The following is a 19,747-nucleotide window of genomic DNA, read 5'->3' as shown; positions in this document are numbered from 1 at the left end:
ATCATAGCAGCTACCACCACAGTTAGTATGCACTGCCTTTGTAATAGCCGCTACCACCACTGTCAGTATGCACTGCCTTTGTGATAGCAGGTTCCACCACAGTCACTAGGCACATGCTTACTGTATGCCAGCAGGTGTGCGACACTTCACGTGGCCTCAAGGTGCACATGGCCTGCCACAAGCATTGTGGTTACGTCACTGCCACTTAGTGGCGAATGGCGGTTGTTGTTGTTCAGTCTATGTATGTATGTGTGAGTCGATATGTGTAACTCTGTGTGTTTGAGTCGATTTGTGTGTGTAACTATATGTGTCTCTCAAGTCGATGTCTGTGTGTGTGAGTCCATATGTGTTTGCGTGCGTGTAAGTCAGTGGGTTTCAATGTGTATGGGTCCATGTCTGTTTGTAAGTCCATGTGTGTGTCTGCCTTTTTCGTCCGGGCAACGCCGGGTACTGACCGCTAGTTTACCTATAATGGTTCATGACGCATTTAGTGGCTGTTCATTCTTGTCCTTTGAGATGAAGCGTAAGTTCTGGGTCATGGTCCGTTTTCCATCGGCTGAGTGAAATATGCCCCGGATTTTTGTGGTCGTATAAGGAATGTATCCTCTGCCGACAACCATTCCACAAGTTTCTCTCCAGTGTTGTCATTTTCTGAGTAGCACCATGGGGTGTGTGTGGGAGCTATTGATGCCACCGATAGTATAGTAATTTAGGCCTTGCCTGATACTGGCGAGGCCATGTTTAGGGTAGTAGATTGCAGCAACAAGATCTGCTTTAATGAGGCGTTGTTAACGTTATACAGGTATCCCTCAATATACGAACGTTCGATTTACGAACTGTTATGTGAACGCAATTGACGAATTATGGAAAATTTCTATGAACAAAATCGAATTTCCGTGTTAAGGAAATTTCAAACGGCATACAAGCAGCACCCGGAAGGCTGCGTCACCCATACGCAAACAGTGTCACGTTATCCCCACAATACCGTGACACTGTTTTCCAGTCATTTAAACATGTGTATTTTTTTACAAGTTCCCTGAAAAGGTTGTTTTTCTTTTAAATTATTCAATAGTTTCAATATTTACGTTCATTTTATTATATTTGTACTGTGCAAAGTCATAGGTGTATATTGTTAGGTAAGTAGTATTCAATTCATGTGAAAAGCCATATCGATTTACAACATTTTGTTTTACGTGTTGTTTTGAAAAACACATCCCTTTTGTAAATCGAGGGATACCGACCTGTAGTCCTTTAGGTTTCTGGCCAGAAAGTCACATTTAGGTCTTGAGTCAATATCTTTTTTGTGAAACTGGAAGACCACGACCAATCGGTTTAAAGACTTTTTTGGCATTCATCTCAACTGATCCTATCTAGATTCAAATTTACGCTATCCAATTCACCTAGATGAGGATATAAGTTGTGTTGAAGGGAACAATAAAAAACACAACAGGTGGGCCACGTGAAGACTACCATCTCCCACTCATTATTGGAGAAAGCTTGTAACAGGTTTATTTTAAGTGAACTACAGTTTAAGACATTGGAAGTACCGCTCAGTAATATTTATTAATACTGATAGTATATTAAAGCTAAAAAAAACAATTCCAAATACAAAAGGAAACTAATATCGCGTTGTCACGTGAACATTAATATATAAACGTCAGCCTATTTAAAAAGATGTTATGAAGTAACGTTAATGAGGATTGTGGTGGTGTTTGCGAAGTTGTTTCTGCACACCACTAATCATCATCAGCCATGTCCAATCCACTGCTGGATGATGACCTCTCCGCTGCTAATGAATCATTTATTTCTTTTATTCCACGAAGAATGTTTGTCAATATTTGATAATAAAAAAACCCGATTCCATCGTTTTGCAAACATTTTATTCAGATTACTGTATTACGTGCACGATTCCATGCCTGTATCATGAGCATAAGCATTTACGTTAATTAATAAATCGGTGCGTGCATGTTAGGTGTATTGTTGTCACTTTCTGACCTGCCCCTACTGGACATCTGTGAAAAAGAGCTTCATAGCTCATCAGATTTCTCCAGTAGAAATAAAGATTCTGACGTGTATCTTTAAATGATTATGAACTTTGACTGCTCGATTGTATCTTGATGCGATAACAGGTCTCTGTGCAATACTACAATTCAACGAAAAGCGCATGGTACCACTCTTGTAGTGGAACCCTCATCGACCCACAGTGGGTTCTCACAAGTGGCAGCTGTGCCAAGTAAGTTATTCATTTGCATTCAAGTTTTTAGATATTAATAATCACAAACCTGCTATTGTGTTAAGTATAAAGATGTACGTTGTAGATTTGTATTATATATAGCCATACTTTTGTTTCTAAGGATGAATGGTACTTTGTTATTTATTTAAAAATTGGAAGCCCTTAAATGGAATTAAAGCTGTTTGAGTTGCGTTGTTTATGTGATATCCACAGGCAGACGTATTATCTACGGGTAGTGCTCGGCAAGCACAATATATACCAGCAGGAGGCTGGGGCAAATGTTGCAGAAGTCTACCTAACTGCTTACCATTCCGCATTTAACTACACCAGCTCTGAGTAAGTATTACACATTTACTTCTGTCTATGTCTGTCCCACAAAAAATGACTGCATGATTTGGTGATAAATGATCATCGGATGACCACCCATACATTGCATTAGGAACAAGTTTTTTTCTGGCTGGCATGCCATGCGCCGCCCACATTCGCAGAGGGGGAGGGGGCATGCGGGTGGCCAGCAGTGAGTGGGGACGTGCAGTGGGGGGGCGGGGCCGCTCGTGGGAAGGGGTGCGCGAGGAGGGGGACACGGGTTGAGGGGGGGGCGACTGGGGGCGCATGCGGGTAGGAGGGGGGGCCTGAGGGTTGTCACGTGCAAGAGGTAGGGGGGTGCTCGTGACGTTGGGGTTGGGGAGGAACCTGGTTCAACACAGATACTTTTATAGTTTACTTTATTATTATTACAAGTTTTGCTGGTTGGGTGGCTGGAGGTACGGATGGTCACATCCAAAGGACGTGCAGGTTGCTAATTTCATGTGTCATTCGACCCATCAAAACAAATGCAGTGGCTTCAATCTTTTCTGAGTAAACCCATTTTGTGTGGTTGCTATTGAAGTCACCCACATATATAGCCGGGTGAGTGACTGCTGGCAGTGGTGGTAATGGCAGTGGTGGTAATGTATACATCGATGACCATCACATGACTGTGATATTTATTGTCGACAATCTTTACTACCCGGCTTCGCCCGAGACTTGGATTCTTGTCTTGGATTAATTTAATATTCCCTTATATTTCACTGGAAAAGCCTGAAGAAAATTTATGCTTGCAAGAAAAAAAATCCGAAACAAATCAATTTAAGTAAATCGGTTGTTTTTCACTCAAGGAAATTAAACCTTAACCAGGCAACTCGGGAAGGGAATGACGTGACGAGCTGGAAATTGTCGCGTTCCCTTAGAAATTCCAGACAGCATAAGCTGTGCAAATTTCATTACGTCAGAGGTCAGCGTTCGAGAGTTTTTGCTGCTTCACACAAACAGATGTATTTTCTGCTTTATATTTAAGAACGAGCTGAAAATAGTTGCGTTGACTTAGAAAGTCGAGACAGCGATGCGGGATACACGGCCTACGGGGAGGGTTGGGGGGGGGGTAATGCGTGACGTCAGCAGGCACACTGCGTAACGCTGCCGCATGCGGGTGACATCACAGATGTGACGTCACTGCTCACTTGCCGTGCAAAATATATCCATTATTGCGCCCCCCCCGCCCCCCAAAATACAAAAGTCTATTTTTATACTTTTTGCATTGTGTACAGTCTAGAAGCTACCCACATGCCAAATTTCAATTTTGTTGCATGTCGGGAAGTATGCTAAACATTTCGAACAGACACACATTCACAAACTTCCCTTTTATATATATAGATGTGCCGTCACTTGTGGTATACTTGAGGGGGTGTACCTTTAAGCCTTGCCTAAGCAAGGTGGCAAGGATATTAGGGTGGTAGATGGCATCAGCAAGGGTGTAACCATTTATTTGGTAGTTTGCCATCTACATCCTGTCCTCAATGTGCGTCTCTACAAGGCAAAAATGTGAATGTTGTTTCCCCTTTGGTTTCTGGCCAGGAAGTCACATTTAGGTCTTGATAGTTATTACATTTATTCTATTTAGCGAATGTGTGGGGGCACGATGTCCACCCCCTCCACTCTCCACTCCTCCTCTTCGGCCGCCTCTCGCCGAGCCCCCGCCGATCGAGTGATCGGCCCACCCAAGCCAGTGCCCTCTCTGAGGGACATACCTGAACGGCTGGCTTTGCCACCACCGAGATTAGACTATGGGGCATGCCTCACCGTTCACGCTATTTCTACTGTGTAAACGCGCTGCGTAAAGCTTGCTGTGTAAACAAACATGCGAGCGCAAGCACACGCAAACGACGGCGGCCGTATGTGCTGCAGTACACGCGCCTCATGCGCACGCTCAAATCATACCACCCCCACGCTGCAGCCCTGCACTCACTCTCACGCTGAGCACACCGTCTCTCCACGCAGACAAGCCACTCACAGATCACAGACGCTACGGCGAGGTTTTGCCCACACACACAGAAATCACACTACACCGATATCCTGTACTAGAGTTTATTAATGGTGCCAATACGCATTTCGCGAGGAGAGCCTAGCGTAACTCTGCCTATAAACCCAGCTACTCAATCGTCCTACCACGTACCTTGAAACTGGACTCGCGGCGTCCCACGGACGCTGAGAGAGTCAGAGGGAGAAGGACGAGAGAAGACTTGCCCAATCACTGTCTCGCAGCAGCACTCGCTGGCATCACACGGATGCTGTGAGCGGCTTGAAGAGGCAGGACAGCAGGCAGGGAGTGGGTCGTGATGGCCCGGAGGTTGTAGACAACAGCTCCAATCGTCCCGAGGCTCCCACCTTTATACTCTCGCTGCCGCTCCGCCCACCCATTGTTCTCCTGTGCCCAGTAGTTCACGTCTTAGGGTCTGCTCTTCATGCCTAATATTCCACCCTCCGTCCTCCCCTCAATGTTGTGTGTAACTCATTGCGGTTGGCCCAGGGAATCTTTTCTTTTTGCACCAATACAATTTTAAGCCAATTTAGGGGCACCGCAATGTCACCTGTCCTGTGGGGGTCGGCCAATCTCCTGGCACCGGGAAACCGTGGAACTCTCCCCCTAGGGGCCCTTCGGATTAAAACCCGATGTGCCAGGACAATACGTGGGTGCGCTATGTGCGGGTGTGCGTCTAGTGCAGGGGCCGGGAGGTAGTCGCGGCGCTTGCGGAGTTGCTCCGCGGTCGTGGCACCACAAATGCAAAGTCATAAAGCTAAGCGGTTGCTTTCTAGTCCTGCTGAGTTAAGGGTGAGTAGACCTCCACTGAGTATATGGATTGGGCAAATGTGGTTTTCTTGCAGGCATGTGTTGGGCATCAAGGACTTAAATGAGACTGTGCTTGGCTGCTGATATGCCTTCGACATTAAGTTGGAGGATTCGTAGGGCTGGTCTGACTGAAATGTGATCTTGGTGCTGTGTGTTCTCGGCTTTGGGACTTTGACTATAATTCTTTGAGGCTCTTCTCACGAAGCTTCTTTTCGAATTTAGTCTGCTTGTAGGATCATTCATTTTCCCAGGCAGACTCGGATACTGACGGGGCGTGACGTGAACGTTGATCCATCGTTCCCCAGTTATTCGTTATTAACTGTTTTATTGGTACACTCAATCGGTTGTTCACCTTTTCAAGGGTCATTATTGGAAGGTAGCTCTGCTGATATCTGGATTTAAATTAATGACATCAAATTCACCTAGATGACGGTATTAATTATGTTTAAGGTGACACGAAAACCCGAGGCTACCATTTTCCACCCTACATTTTTGATAATAAACAAAATCGAGTGTGTAGGTTTAACAAATATTACATTATTTGTTTTTTTAGGCGCCAATCCACTATATTGTGTACACGTTTTATATCTTGATGCTTATCTCAGATCTTATCATTCTCAATATGAACCCTTTAATTGTGTATAGAAAAGACGTTGGATTGATTAAGCTGACAGCACCGGTGCCGCAGGACAATGGAATACGGATTGCCTGCCTTCCCAGTGACAACGAGCAACTGTCATCGAAAACCACATGCTACACCATCGGCTGGGGCTCCAGAATAAGTAGGTCGCAACAACAAGGATGGCCACACATACATTAGGTAGTCACAAAACAAATATGGAATACAGGATTATAATGTGCAATGAGTAACATATATAATCAATGTAGTAATCGTCATGATAATCTTGATTTGAAGCTTTCGTGACTGCAGGAATCCATACTCTTTGGTCCTTTCGGTAAAGTCACGTAGGTAGAAATAAAATAAATTAAAATGAAATAAATCATGACGTTTCGATCGCAACACAAGAATCCTTCATCAGGTGGAACAACCCACTCACTCATCCTAATCTGGGCGGGGGTAACAACCATCACCCGCCCGGCGACTCGTGAGGGTTGAGGTCCATCCCTGGCTTGAGCGGCAGTGGCGAGATGTCTTCACCTTGGTCCCCAGCAACACAAACTCCTCTACGCTCTCACGGCCGTATTTATGTCCCCTCTCCAATTAACCAACTCCACCCTGGTGTCTCTTTAGGGCCAGACCGGCTGGCGCCTGTCTGACCATCAATCACCCCTTATCGCCCGTTTCCCTGGCAACACCTCTGGTGTCAGCGTGCAACCCCGGACCGACCTTGTTTGCACCAGCTTCCCCCCTTAATGAGGTGGTTGTTCGCCCGTGCAGCCTCATGTTGCATACACGCACGTGTTTGTCCCTCGGACTACAGTGTGTGCCGCGTATTTAAGCACACTACACAAGTAATAAACTGCGGTTGGCAAATCCGCGGTTGGCGAGGGATTTCTCTGTTACTTTGTAGAAATGATTGTCGTAACACTGTCCAAAAACTGGCCTCGTTAACATTACTATCATCTTTCCATGGTTAATTACATTAGTAGTATCAGGATGGAGGGCAAACTATCAAGAGAGGCACTGAAGTAGACACCCAAAAGTGGGTGACCAAGGTGTGGTCTCTGGAGGTCAACTGGTAACTGTACAACAGTTGCAGGATCTGACAACATAACCAAGGACCAGGCGTTGAGGGGTCACCTGCATTAATCTGTTTTGTTGACCTTTGTGGACACTGCTGCAGATTTCCGAAACCCTGCAGCTGTGTGCACCTTTGAGGACATTCGTAACTTTGCACAATGCTGTTATGAGATTTCACCACATCATGTTAGAATTCCCTTGCGCCTCCCTTAACTTAGAATGCGTTACCGTGTTTGGTGCAGCTTCTCGTGGAATGCTGCCTTTTTAAAAAAGGAAAACGTCTTGCGACTCGACCACAAACTACAATATATCTATAAATGAGATATTGTAAAACTGAGTTTTATTTGTCATTTTCTCTATATATTTCAGTCAATGGTTTATTTAGCAGCACGCTCCAGCAAGCCACCCTACCAGTGATTGATGACAACACATGCAAAACAGATGAATATTGGGGTTCTAAATTACCTGCAAACACAACATGTGCTGGTGATGGATCAAGCGGTCCATGCAATGTAAGAACATTTCTTGTTTGAGTCACAATTTGTAAACAATTTACTGATTTGTTGTGAAAGTGTTTTAGGAATAATGTGCCCAAGTTGTACAGTGCATGGATTACTTTGCTCAAAGTGCATCAAAAGTTTTCACACAGTACAGTATTTGATATTCTGACAGATGTAAGACTTTTGTCTACTCATAACTTCAGCTGTGGTTCAGGATAATGGTTTAACAATGACTTTTCCGTTCGTTCAAAGGGTGATTGGGGTGGACCGCTACTATGTCGGAAGAGTGACAATTCATGGGTTGTGCATGGCGTTGTTACATTTATATCAGCAGTGAATTGTAAAAATTTATCTAAGCCTCCAGTCTTCTCTCGTATATCTGCCTACATTCCCTGGATTCAAAACGTAAGCTGCACATTCAAACTGCTGTTACGCACAAGCTCGTATACTACGTTCGTCGGTTACACATATTTTAAAACAGCATTTGTACACTCAGCAAATTCATATATTTAATCGAATATCTCTTATCATTTGTTGAACAAGGTGGCATACATTTATGATGCAGTACTCTCGATGTGTGGCTGGTGGCTCATACAGACTTAATCCAGAACTAAAACTGGGTGCTGTGAGCTGACCATAAGATGGCAGTACAGCAAATGGATGCATGTGTAGAGGATGTCTCGTACAACCTCACATTCGCACCACACAAACAGCACGCATGCCTTCCTCACTCGACATCACACACGCCGCACATGTCAATCACGCAAACGGGGGATAGACCAAGTAAGGATCGGAGGTCAGGGGTCACTGACGTCACGCACACACAACTCACTCGAGCAAGGAATAGAGATCGGGGGTGTTAGCACTGACGTGCACGACACGCAATCAGATTGGTGAGTGGATGACACTCTGATCGAATTGGTGAAGAGAAACGGATTGTAAAAGAGCGGGAAATTGTAGAAGGGTGACTGGCGAAGAAGGGCATAGTGGAGGTTTAAAATGGACTGTGAAACGAGGAAACGGGGTTGGTTTGAACGAGTATTGCTGTGGTGTACGAGCGGTGACAACGAAATGAATAAGTTGAAGTACACCAACCAAAGTCTCCTCTTCACACGTCCCTCTGTATAATTTATCAAGTAGCTCCTCAAGCTAGGGTTCCCACTTGTTCAGGTTTGATCTGGGTTGCACACAGGCAGTTCAGCAATTGATATTTTTGTTCGGGTGGCAGGAAATGGTTAATATCTAGAATGGTTAGTATTGTTTAAATTATATTACACTGATAATAGGTTTTTCCCCTTTTTTCAGGCAACAAAACAGGTGTTAAGATGTTAAAACACCAAATTGAAACCTTTTACAAGGAATCATGTCTGCATTAACCACAATGCTTGTGGTCAGAATGCAAACAAAAATCAGTTTCAAGGACAAAGCATATATTATCAGAGTATACTCTTTGGTTCTTTCGGTAAAGTCACGTAGGTATAAAATAAAGTAAATTAAATTACGACGTTTCGGGCGCAACACAAGCGTCCGTCATCAGGTGGGACAACCACAGCAGGAAACAATTGCTGAAGTGGGCAAAAGGGCTGCTGTAACAAGAGGTTATATAGGTTACAGAGGGGGGAGGAGCCAGGGAGGAGAGATAGAGAGGGGGTGTGGGGTAGGGGGAGTGGAGCACTGCCAAGTGAAGCGCTGCTAGAAGGGATTAAAGGTGAGCACGGCAAAATGCCGGGGGGGGGGGGGGAGTGAGCGGGGCTGAGAGTGGGAGGCTAAAGAAGACTGGAGATGCGGATATGAAGGCAACACCATAAAGCAGTTAAGGTTTTACCTTGTTAATAACATCCTTCCAATGATTGCTCAATTTGTATCCATCTTCTCGGTTGAAGTTAGTTATGTTTATATGTCTGGATGGCTTCATGAACAAACCTGTGATAGTAGCCCGAAGGTTTGCAGAGTACCTTGGTCTCGGAAAAAAACATGAGAGCCCACAGCGTTATAGCAATGGTCAGCCACGGCGGAGGTATTAGTTCTGCCGTGTTTCATATCTGACTTGTGCTCGCGAACACGGTCCGAGATATGTTGTTTCGTTTCCCCAATGTAACACCCACCACAGGTGCAACTTAGTTTGTCGACTCCAGGATATTGCATGTCAGGAATGACATACTTCACAGATGGGATTAGATCACGGATTTTGTGTACTGTACTGAATCGGACCTGGATCTTGTGTTTGTTTAAGATTTTGGAAATCTTTTTGGTAACGCCTGCTATGCATGGTAACGTGATGGTTTTGCCCACTTCAACAATTGTTTCTTGCTGTGGTTGTCCCACCTGATGACGGACGCTTGTGTTGCGCCCGAAACGTCGTGATTTAATTTATTTTATTTTATACCTACGTGACTTTACCGAAAGAACCAAAGAGTATGGATCCCTGCAGTCATGAAAACTTAAAATCTAGTTGATCAGAGTATGTTTTTTTTTTGCATTCTGACCACAAGCATTATGGTTAATGCAGACATGATTCCTTGTAAAAGGTTTCTGTTTGGTGTTTTAACATCTTAACACCTGTCTTATTGCCAAAAAAAGGGTAAAAACCTATTATCACATTTTGGTACTGGCAAAGGAGGTCCCAGATGCGCACCCCAAGCTCTCATTACTCTGATAGTGCAATGTTTTTGTGCTGTACGCCTTTTGGCGTCCTCTGATCTACCATCGTTTGAGACGAGGCTCAAAAGAAAGATGTCTCTGGTGTGGCCCAATCAGTTTAAAAAACAATGCATATATTTTCTTAGTTTTTTCGGTAAAGTCACGTTGAAGAGAAACAACAGAATAACAAAATATATATAAAACAATAAAAAATTCTCACGACGTTTCGACCATAACTCAAACGGTCATCATCAGGTGAGTTATGGTCGAAACGTCGTGAGAATTTTTTATTGTTTTATATATATTTTGTTATTCTGTTGTTTCTCTTCAACGTGACTTTACCGAAAAAACTAAGAATATGAATTACTGCAGTCACGAAAGCTTTAAATCAAAATTTAATGCATATATTATCAGAGTATGTTTTTGTTTGAATTCTGACCACAAACATTGTGGTTAATGCAGACATGATGCCTTGTATAAGGTTTCTGTTTGGTGTTTAACATCTTAATACCTGTTTTTAGAAATGACCATTACTGTGTTGTAATATTGGTTGTCAGTAATATTTCAAAAGATAATATTGTATTTTATGTGAATTTCCAATGTGCAGGTGATGGCCCGTTATTAAACTCGGAAGGACATTCTTGTGGGCGATGAACTGTACCATCAAGATTGTCATCGCCGTCTTAACACATACTGGTTCATTGATATTTACATCATAATGGTTCTTGAAATATTAACACAAGCTTGTTTAATCTAATCTGAATCAACCTTTTTAGAAGAGTATTTTGATCAAGGCAACAGAAAGCTGGTAGCAATGTATATTCTTTGCTTAAAACGCTCTGAACGTTATGTAACCACATTATGGCGAATTAACCGTGAAAGAATTGTGCATGCTACATCTAACATGTGAAAACGACATATTTTATGTGGACAGAACACGAATTTATACAGTGGCGGTGTTGTTAACCACAAACTGATTATTTTATCATGTAAGTACGACTAACAAAATTTGGTGGGGCGAAATGAAGTAGGCTGGACATGTCAGAAATATAATCATAGCAATAGGTAAAACATCATTTTTTACAGTTAAAATAGTTGCACACTGCTATATACATCGATTTGTATGCCATTAATTGTATCCCATAGGTTTTATACGCTTCATGGATTTACTCATTTTGCTTCATGAAATAATTTACAAACCAGTGCATGTACCTAAAATAGCTTATATATGCAGTTTCTGGATGTAGTATTTGAATGAAAATTTCTAAACAATGGGTGTTGTGTGGTGTATTGTAGACGAAGAGACCTGTACCAAAGAGCTCCTCTGACTCGTATGAATTGTATTTGGTCCTCTCTGCACACATTAAAAGTCTTGGTAGAATAATAAACGACTTCCACGACGATCTTGACTGGCGTCTTTTATTGATATAATTCTTGCACAGCTCACTCCCGCTCTCCCCGTATGTTTCCCTGCTCTCTCTTTGGCCGGGGACGAGCCGTTCTCTCTGTTCGCCTCTCTCCCGCTCCCCGATCTTGCCGCTGGCTGGCGCCGTGCCTGAAGGAGAGGCGAGCCTCGCTGGTTTCCGCCGTTGAGGTCCGCCTCTTTCTCACTCCCCGATCCTGCCGCTGGCTGGCGCTGTGCCAGGAGGAGAGACGAGCCTAGCTGGGTTCTGCCACGTGGTCGATGATGGGGAGAGGCTTGTGCAGCGACACACCGACCCTGAGTCCTCCGATGTCCCTGCTTCTATCCCTCTCGGCGGAGCTGAGCTCTGCCTCTAGCCACGCCCCCTCGTGGAACCTTCCTGATGGTTCCCGGACGTTCCCCTTTGACTCCGGCCATTACCTTTGGCCCAGATATATCCTCGCTTGGGATTGGATACCCGCTACCCGGTGGTGGCCATGCGGTTACCCCTTTCCGCCCATTAGATGACGCTCTCTCATTACACATATTCCAGAGGTCCAAAATGTATGTCTTTCCCATTTTTCACCGGTACGTAAAAATTACGTGGTTTTCGTGTTTTTACCAGCCACCCGACTATAAAGGGGGGGGGGGCGGAATTGGACAGGACCCCCGATTTCATCCCTTGCACCAAGACCTATACCAACCACGAGGCGGTGACATTGCCGAATGGAAGTGCACCCGACGCTTTTTACTAAGGTTCAAGCTTCAAATCCAGCAGCCTCGCTAATTAATAGTGGGTTAAAAAAAAACTTTAAAAATATTACGTGCCGTCTGCTTTCACAGTGGACGTTGAAGGACCCATAACGCCTTTCACGCTAATAATTCATTGTGTGCCGGCGTCATGGTCCAAATTTGCCAAACCAACGGAATTATTTTGGCAGACCGCATAGCTTGGGTAATTGTTAGCACCGGTTCTGGCTCTCTTCTGGCTTGTATGTGCTTTCCCATGCCTCCGTTTGAAAACGGCACGTTTTACAAATTGTACAGCGTTGTGGGATGCAATTTTTACGAAATAAGCTTTCAAAATTACATGTGACTTTTTTACATTAACCATGCTATGCATCTGGTTGTTAAGTTCAAGTTTATTTTGTTTAGCCAGGTGAGAACAGATAAGCTCATTTGAATGACCCTGGTGCATCAGTCTGCGAGTCGGAGGTGATAATCTCTCTATATAATCCCAATTGAGAAATTTACGGGCAATTTTCCATTTTGGCAAATTTGGACCCTGACTATGGCACGCAATGACCTACTCTTTCTAATTACGTCAGGAGATCTTTAATGTCTACGATAAAGCAAATGGCACATTATAGTTATTACACTCGCAGTAATAATTAGGACGGCTACTGGATTCGAACCATGTAACTCGACAAAAAGCAGTGAATGCGCGGCCACTAGGCAATGGCATTGCCCTACCTATCCTGCCCTGTCATGAACAGTTGTCTCGCAGCTGAACAAATGAGTTCACATTTTCGGCAATGGCCCACAATGGACCGCAAACTAATTTTGACATAGTTGGAAACAGGATTTTGCTCAAATTTAACATATTTATCGTCACTTACAAAAACAATCTTTGTGACAAAAATTATGTGTATAGCTTGGGGACTTAACAGGCTTCTAAGAATAATTTTAAATTTGGGGGAACAAGCACACATCAAGGCAAAATGTCGATTCTTCAAGGGAGCCCATGGAGACGATTCAAGGTATACCAAATATGGGTTGTCTCAAGCTTCTCGGAACTAAACATTGTAACCCCACTGTGGCTTGTGGGACATCGATATAAATAAAATGCACGCATCTTGGATGTAAATGAAATGCATGCGAGCATATTTACCAGCAGTTGTTTGTGTACACCACTCTGACTTTCCAAAGAGACTCCTCTTGGATCTGTGCCACGAAAGAGATTGTAAGACATGGACCATTAGTGGCCATCTCACATTACCATATTTATTTAAAAACACTGCATTTATAGCACCATGCATTGTCATACTCTCTTCGGCACGATGTTGTCCCCCCAGGTACTCGCATTTACTGTCATGCAAAAACACTCGTTAGTTTGAAAGTGGCCAAAATCCCAAGTGAGATTTTTCTGGACAAAGGATATAACTTCAAAGAAGGCCATCTAAATGTTGCATCACCAGCATGCTTGCAGATAACCATCAGCATGTCGTACAGCGTGATGACTTTGCACAACTCCTATATGGAGTTCTAACATATCTACGATATAACGTTCTAATTTTCAACAGGGAACATTAAATCATGCTTTGGTAGGTTATTTTAGTCATTAACAAATGAACATATAAAATTATAAGGTAGAAAACACGAGAAACGTATTAGAAACATTAAAGCATGAAATAATAAGTATAATATAAAGAGTACTTGAAGTTATATGAACTTGCTCACATTTTTTTGCATGGTTATGTATCAAAATTGTACTTAGTAAAATTTGTTAAAAAAGATGTTCAATGTTTCATACTATATTTTCAGAATGCCGCAAAAGACAGCCCTATTACAACATCTGTTGTTTCTTCACTCAGAACTGACGGTGCATATTGGCCCATAACCACATCGCAATAAACTTAATTTATTTTAAATATTGTTGAAATTATCCTGTATCCTGTCAATATATGATGAAAATCATAAAAATGTAAAATGCATACTAGCATTTAATTTATGAATAGTTCAGATTTTGTTATGAATAGTATTTCGTATTTCATTTCATCGTTCTTAATGGTGTTGCTGCAATCATTTCACATCTGCATCATCATGTATGATATTGGGAAAACGCTGATAAAATGGATATATAAGGAGGTCCTCAGATGAGTAGCTCATCACTTCAGACTCCCTTCGCAGGATCATCGCCGATCAACTCCAAAAGCAATCGCCATGCCTATCGTTGACTCTGGAAGCGTTGCGCCTCTGAGCGCTGCTGAGAAGACCAAAATCCGCAGCGCGTGGGCCCCCGTGTACTCCAATTATGAGACTTCCGGTGTCGACATCCTGGTGAAGTAAGGCAATCTTTGATTATGAGCAGTGAACACGTAGAAAGACCTTCATTTCGTAAAATTGTATGAACATAGCAATCGTGTTAATTCTCACCCATCCATTTCATCACGGAAACATGACTTGGATGTCAACTGATACGTTGGGGTGGGACGGGCAGGAGGAACACAAAGCACACATGCTTTTTTTAATTTGTACTACTATATGTGGGGTACATTATTTAATAACTTTATATATTTTTTTCACGCATATTTACGTAGGATAAGAGGAAATTATTTGGATTTATTTTGACATTACCATTATCCTGATATATTTCGTCTTCTGCTGGTATGGTCAACTGCCTGGCCCACTTGACAAATCTATTTAAATCACAGAATGTTCCTTCCTTCAAAACAGGTTCTTCACCAGCACCCCCGCTGCTCAGGAATTTTTCCCCAAGTTCAAGGGGATGACTACGGCTGATCAGCTCAAGAAATCCGCGGACGTGCGCTGGCACGCCGAGAGGATCATCAACGCCGTCAATGATGCCGTGACGTCCATGGATGACACCGAGAAGATGAGCATGAAGCTAAGGGATCTGAGTGGCAAACACGCCAAAAGCTTCCAGGTGGACCCCCAGTACTTCAAGGTAATGCATGCAGTGAACACAACGATCAATCACTACTGATTGGCTCTTGGGTGACTGCTGCCTACAGCTGTTAGCTAGATTGGTACAGGGTTTACTAATGAAGATACATCTCAATCCCTCTCAAATAGTCCCTTTGGATCCACCTAAAACTTGATATAGAGTAGATACGTAAACATTTATCCTACTCAGTAGGTCTGTAAGGATCCTCCGCTCTCCCCTATTTGATTCATTATCACGAATCAGTTTGCAATTCCATTCAATGATACGTCTTATAGCCTAGTGGCAGCAGGGATCATGAAGAGTAATTTTGCACAAAGTACAGAAGTTGAAGAAAAACGTTTTACATTCACTATTAGATGCTTGTGTAATGAAAGATAACCTAGTAGTAATAGGTTTTCACCCTTTTATCTGGGACAAAAACTAACACCTTTATACAAGGGATCATGTTCGCAATGACCACAACACAAGCAGTCAAAATGCAAACAAAAAGAGACAACTCTGATAATGATATGCACTGTCCTTGAAATTGATTGGTCCACACCCGAGACGGCTTTACTTAGAGCCTAGTCTCCACTGGTGTTGGACCAGAAGACGCCAAAAGGCGTACAACTCAAAAACAGCGCACTATCAGAGTATTGAGAGCTCGGGGTAAGCATTTACACTATGAGACCCCCTTTGCCAGTAGCAAGATATAGTAATAGGTTTTTACCCTTTTATCTGGCACAAAACTGACACCTTTATACAAGGGATCATGTTTGCAATAACCACAACACAAGCAGTCAAAATGCAAACAAAAAGAGACAACTCTGATAATGATATGCACTGTCCTTGAAATTGATTGGTCCACACCTGAGACAGCTTTTCTTAGAGCCTAGTCTCCACTGGTGTTGGACCAAAGGAGGTCTCATAGTGTAAATGCTTACCCCGAGCTCTCAATACTCTGATAGTGCGCTGTTTTTGAGTTGTACGCCTTTTGGCATCTTCTGGTCCAACACCAGTGGAGACAAGGCTCTAAGAAAAGCTGTCTCAGGTGTGGACCAATCAATTTCAAGGACAGTGCATATTATTATCAGAGTTCTCTTTTTGTTTACATTTTGACTGCTTGTGTTGTGGTTATTGCAAACATGATCCCTTGTATACTGGTGTCAGTTTTTGTGCCAGATAAAAGGGTAAAAACCTATCATTATATCTTGCTACTGGCAAAGGAGGTCTCATAGTGTAAATGCTTAACCCGAGCTCTCAATACTCTGATAGTGCGCTGTTTTTTGAGTTGTACGCCTTTTGGCGTCTTCTGGTGCAACACCAGTGGAGACTAGGCTCTAAGAAAAGCCATCTCGGGTGTGGACCAATCAATTTCAAGGACAGTGCATAGCATTATCAGAGTTGTCTCTTTTTGTTTGCATTTTGACTGCTTGTGTTGTGGTTATTGCAAGCATGATCCCTTGTTTCAAGGTGTCAGTTTTTGTGCCAGATAAAAGGGTAAAAACCTGTTACTATATCTTGCTACTGGCAAAGGAGGTCTCATAGTGAAAGATAACCTATTTTAATTGCCAAATCGAATTTTCTCTGATGTCTTTCCAGGTCCTGGCCGCGGTCATTGCTGACACCGTTGCCGCAGGCGATGCCGGCTTCGAGAAGCTCATGAGCATGATTTGCATCCTGCTCAGGTCCGCCTACTAAACCAACGTGCACGGCCACTGCTGCAAGACTGCTACGCAACTGCCTTTGCCACATGATTTGCACCAGTTTCTGTTGACAGAGATAACAAATGTCTTGGAGAATGAAGCATCTTTCCGAGTTGTTCTTGTCAATGACAATAAAATGAATGTAACTTCCCAATGAAAATCAATAAAACTTCCATGCATCCAGATTTTGGAATGTGTACAATTGTTAAGGAGTCGTTATAATTAATGATATGTGTGGTTTGCGTTGTGTGGATGCTGCTATGGTGTAATGGTTGACGGATCTCTCAGTGGAAGTGTCAAAGGAGCAAAGTTTGATTGACACTTTACCAGAGATGTCAACGGTGGCTTGGCTGTTGAGTGTACAGGCAGTGCAACTCAGCAGGGGCTCGTAGTCTGGAATAATTGAGGCACCAGGCTACGAAGTTGGCATGGGAAGAAATTGGACAAGGGGCACCTAGGTCTCGCCGAGGCATACTATGCCTTTGATTGTCATCAACAGCTGTATTACAGCTGAACAAATATAAGCTAACATTTTTCAAAACTGGTCCGTTAATGCCCATTTGTTACCAATTTTAACGCATTTCTTGTCGTTACAAAAAATGGTTACAGCTTGGTGCCATTCCAGGCATGATGATAATTAATTTTTGTGGAGACAATAACACATTCAGGCCTACTTCGAGTAGCCGAGGTAGCCCATGAAGACCACCGAGGGCATACCGAATGTGTATCATGCCCTTAAGCACTGTATGTCTGGTCATGATACTGTAAGATATTTAACCCCATTGACTTTGCAAAGAACTCCTCTACAAAAACAATTCTGGACTTCGGTTTGTGCCACTGTGGGGCATTACTGGCCATGTGTTATTACCACATTTATTTGGAATAGATACAATTGTAATAACCCGGAAACCACAGCATTCAAATAAGGGGATCAGGGAGATGCAAGGGTAATTAAACAGAACAGCAGTGAATCGGCAGAGATGAAGTTAATGTACAGGTGTAGCGACTTAAAGCTTTCGTGACTGCAAGGATTCATCTTCTTTGGTTCTTTCGGTAAAGTCACGTAGAATGAGAATAAAATAATAAATTGATAAAATAAAATAACACAATAAAATTCTCACGACGTTTTGGCCACAACACAAGCGGCCTTCATCAGGTGAAGGGACGAGACTGTCTGGAGGACAGTGCTGGAGCGAAAAAGCCACGCTCAGATCGCGACCATTAAGCTGTGTGAGAAGAAACAAAGCGCCTTGACAAAGGAATTAGCATAGAATTTAGCATTGAAATAGCTGAGTGATTAGCTTGTGACTGGTCACAGAAATGGCTATGTTAAAGTTAAAGCATACACATCCACAGAGGCACCCCTTGACAAAGGAATTAGCATAGAATTTAGCATTGAAATAGTTGAGTGATAAGCTTGTGACTGGTCACAGAAATAGCTATGTTAAAGTCAGAGCATACATATTCACAGAGGCACCTAATACAAATCAAACAGGAGAATTTAGCATTGAAATAACTAGGAGAATTTAGCATTGAAATGACTCGCAACAGAGGAGGGGGAGAGAGACAGCTGTGAGGCGCTGTTATACTCCATGTTGTAAACCATACCATTAACCGTGGTGTGAGAGGTATTAAGCCTGCTCTAGACCAATTCCGCGACCACATCAATTCCATACACCCAGCCATCAGATTTACCAAGAAGGTCGAAAAAGATAGCAAACTACCCTTTTTGGATGTCTTAATTAAAAGGAGACATGATGGTTCAATGAGCCACTCTGTCTACAGGAAAGCTACCCATACAGATGCTTACTTGAAACCGGATTCCCACCACCATCCATCCCAGAAGAACTCCCTCATCAATACTCTATACCATAGAGCCCAATGCATTTCCGACCAGGAACACATTACCAGTGAACTCAAGCACGTACACCAGGCTCTCAGGGATAATGGTTACTTCGACTACACAATCCGCAAAGCCATCACTTCAGTCATGAAGAAGGATCCTCTTGTGGAGCCACTCAAAACCATCACCTTACCCTACATTGCAGGGGTCACTAAAAAGATCTCCAAAATCCTGAATAAACACAAGATCCAGGTCCGATTCAACACAGTACATAAAATCCGTGATCTAGTTCCATCTGTAAAAGATGCTGTTCCAGACATACAGTACCCGGGCGTTTACAAACTAAAGTGCCTCTGTGGTAGTAGCTACATTGGAGAAACCAAACGACATATCTCGGACCGCATCCGCGAACATAAAGCAGACGTGAAACACGGTAGAACGAACTCCTCTGCCGTGGCAGATCACTGTTATAATTCAGTGGGCTCATATGACATTGACTTTTCCAAGACGGAGGTTCTTTGCAAACCAACCGGCTACCATGAGAGATTCGTTCATGAGGCCATTCACATATACAAGCACAGAGACAATTTCAACCGAGAAGATGGATTCTGGCTTAGTAACCATTGGAAAGATGTTTTAAACCATTTCCGTTCTTAATTAATTGTATTTTATGATGACCTTCAGACCGCAGCTCTTTCGCTGGCATTGACTCTTAATACCTCTCACACCACGGTTAATAGTATGGTTTACAACATGGAGTATAACAGCACCTCGCAGCTGTCTCTATCCCCCTCCTCTGTTCCGAGTTATTTCAATGCTAAATCATCCTAGTTATTTCAATGCTAAATTCTCCTGTTTGATTTGTACTAGGTGCCTCTGTGAATGTGT

General features: G+C 43.1%; 1 protein-coding gene across 1 annotated transcript; it reads left to right on the top strand.

Moving 5' to 3' along the window:
* The first annotated feature begins 14,522 nt into the window (after positions 1-14,522).
* Positions 14,523-17,199, top strand: LOC116951551 (globin). Its single transcript, XM_032970265.2, has 3 exons — positions 14,523-14,708; positions 15,100-15,331; positions 16,913-17,199. Exons 1-3 carry the CDS (start codon positions 14,587-14,589, stop codon positions 17,009-17,011), a joined length of 453 nt encoding a protein of 150 aa, XP_032826156.1. The 5' UTR covers positions 14,523-14,586; the 3' UTR covers positions 17,012-17,199.
* The last annotated feature ends 2,548 nt before the right edge of the window (positions 17,200-19,747 follow it).

The sequence above is a fragment of the Petromyzon marinus genome, chromosome 43 (genome assembly GCF_048934315.1).
Source record: "Petromyzon marinus isolate PM22_M1 ecotype Great Lakes invasive population chromosome 43, UKy_Petmar_22M1.pri1.0, whole genome shotgun sequence".
NCBI classification, from domain to species: Eukaryota; Metazoa; Chordata; class Hyperoartia; order Petromyzontiformes; family Petromyzontidae; genus Petromyzon; species Petromyzon marinus.
The sequence above is the reverse complement of the archived record's forward strand: the minus strand, read 5'-3'. Positions and strand labels throughout refer to the sequence as shown.